Raw genomic sequence first — 1,548 nt, forward strand, 5'->3', positions numbered from 1 at the left:
GGCTGCCCCTCCCCGGTCCTCGCCCCGGCTGGACATTGCCACGGGGCACCCCACGGCCCCCCTCCAGCTCAGGCACCTCGCTGACCCCTTTGTTTCTCTGCTCTTTGCTGCAGAGCCCCGACAAGGAGCACACGACGGTTTACGCCAGCGTGATGATGCCCACGGCCTGAGCTTCTCCAGGCAGCGGGCGGCAGCCCAGCCCGGCCTCCGCCTCTGTTCGCCAGGCACCGACGTCCACGTTCCCGGCTGGAGGAAATCCCGTTTGTCCCTGGGGAATTGGGGCAGAACCCTCCGGCACGCGCCGACCCCTGCCGCAGCCGAGCTGGGGCCGCAACGATGGCTGCGGAGGTGAGGGACGGCGGAGCAAAGAGCAGGGCTGAAGCAAGGCAAGAAATCTCCCCAGGCTGTGGCTAAAGGTGGCCTGCAAGATGCTGAAGCAGCGGGAGAAGGTAGAGGGGCTCTGGATACGACCCCACAGCCAGGCATGAGCGAGGGAGAGAGAATCAGCACCTCAGAGGGGAAGGGCCAGCCCATCAGCACCGTGGTGCAGCGCCGGGAAGTGTGGCCGGAGCAGGTTTGCACCCCAACCTCATCCCTGCCCCGTGGGTTTTCACCCCACGGCCTCATCCTGTGGCCCCGGTTTCACTAGAGGGAGCCCCTGGCTCGTGGCAGCCAGCAACACCGGTGACACACAGGGACGTGGGTTCAACGGCAGCGGGGAAAAAATCAGAAGCAATTTCTTTTTTCTTTTTTTTCTTCTTCTTTTCCAACCTCTGCTCTGCAACTGGTCACGAAATGCCTGAGTCGTGGCCCAAGCAGTGAAGAAAGTTTTGCAATCCCCTCGGGGCTGAGCCCTCTCCGCTGCCCGATTCCCCTGCACCAAGGGCACCGGCAGCCCATGCCTGCACCCGGGAAAGCACCCGCGTCCCACCGCACTTTTCCATCCCCATCCTTTTCCACTGATGACTACGGGAACAGGCGAGGATCTTCCAGGTGGACTATTTAAAGCTGGATTTCTGGCTGAGAGGGGGAGGCAGCCCCTGCCTGTGGCCTGGCCACCCTCTGCCTGCAGCAGCTTCCAACTTCCCTGCAGAAATACCCAGCGTGGGGATGCTGGAGGTGGCCTGGAGGAGGGACCAGGGCTGTAAAATCTTTCCACCACCCCCCCCCCCAGCCCGAGCTATTTTATAATCCCTACATAACTCAGCTCGTACAGCAGGTCTGATCTCGTGTGCTGCTGCTAAGGGAAAGGAAAATAAATTTATAGTAAAGCCTTTTGGAAAGGTTTGCTGGAGGAGTGTGTCAGGGGCTGGATCAGTCTTTGCGGGGGGCGGGGGAGAGAAATCAGTGTTTTTGCACCTCCCTAGCTTCCTTCTTTCGTTACTACAGAAAATCAGCTGAGCTGCTTCCTTGGAAAAGTCTGCCCGCAAAACAACTACTTCCCCAGGAGCATGGGCAGGTCCAGGGAAGGGCAAGGGCAAGGTCATGCTTGCCCTTGTGCCTCTAAGACGGTGCAAAAGCCCCACATTCTGTGCCCGGCACTTGTGC

At 60.1% G+C, this 1,548-nt stretch overlaps 1 protein-coding gene across 1 annotated transcript in view; it reads left to right on the forward strand.

Moving 5' to 3' along the window:
- The window catches only part of LOC103915874 (signaling lymphocytic activation molecule-like), a 3,794-nt gene extending 3,624 nt beyond the window's left edge, over positions 1–170 (forward strand). Inside the window, exon 5 of the mRNA XM_009322805.1 lies at positions 114–170. Coding sequence (XP_009321080.1) covers positions 114–170 — 57 coding nt within the window. The remainder of the gene's footprint in view (positions 1–113) is intronic.
- The last annotated feature ends 1,378 nt before the right edge of the window (positions 171–1,548 follow it).

Source organism: Pygoscelis adeliae, unplaced genomic scaffold (genome assembly GCF_000699105.1).
Source record: "Pygoscelis adeliae isolate BGI_AS28 unplaced genomic scaffold, ASM69910v1 Scaffold494, whole genome shotgun sequence".
Lineage (NCBI taxonomy): Eukaryota > Metazoa > Chordata > Aves > Sphenisciformes > Spheniscidae > Pygoscelis > Pygoscelis adeliae.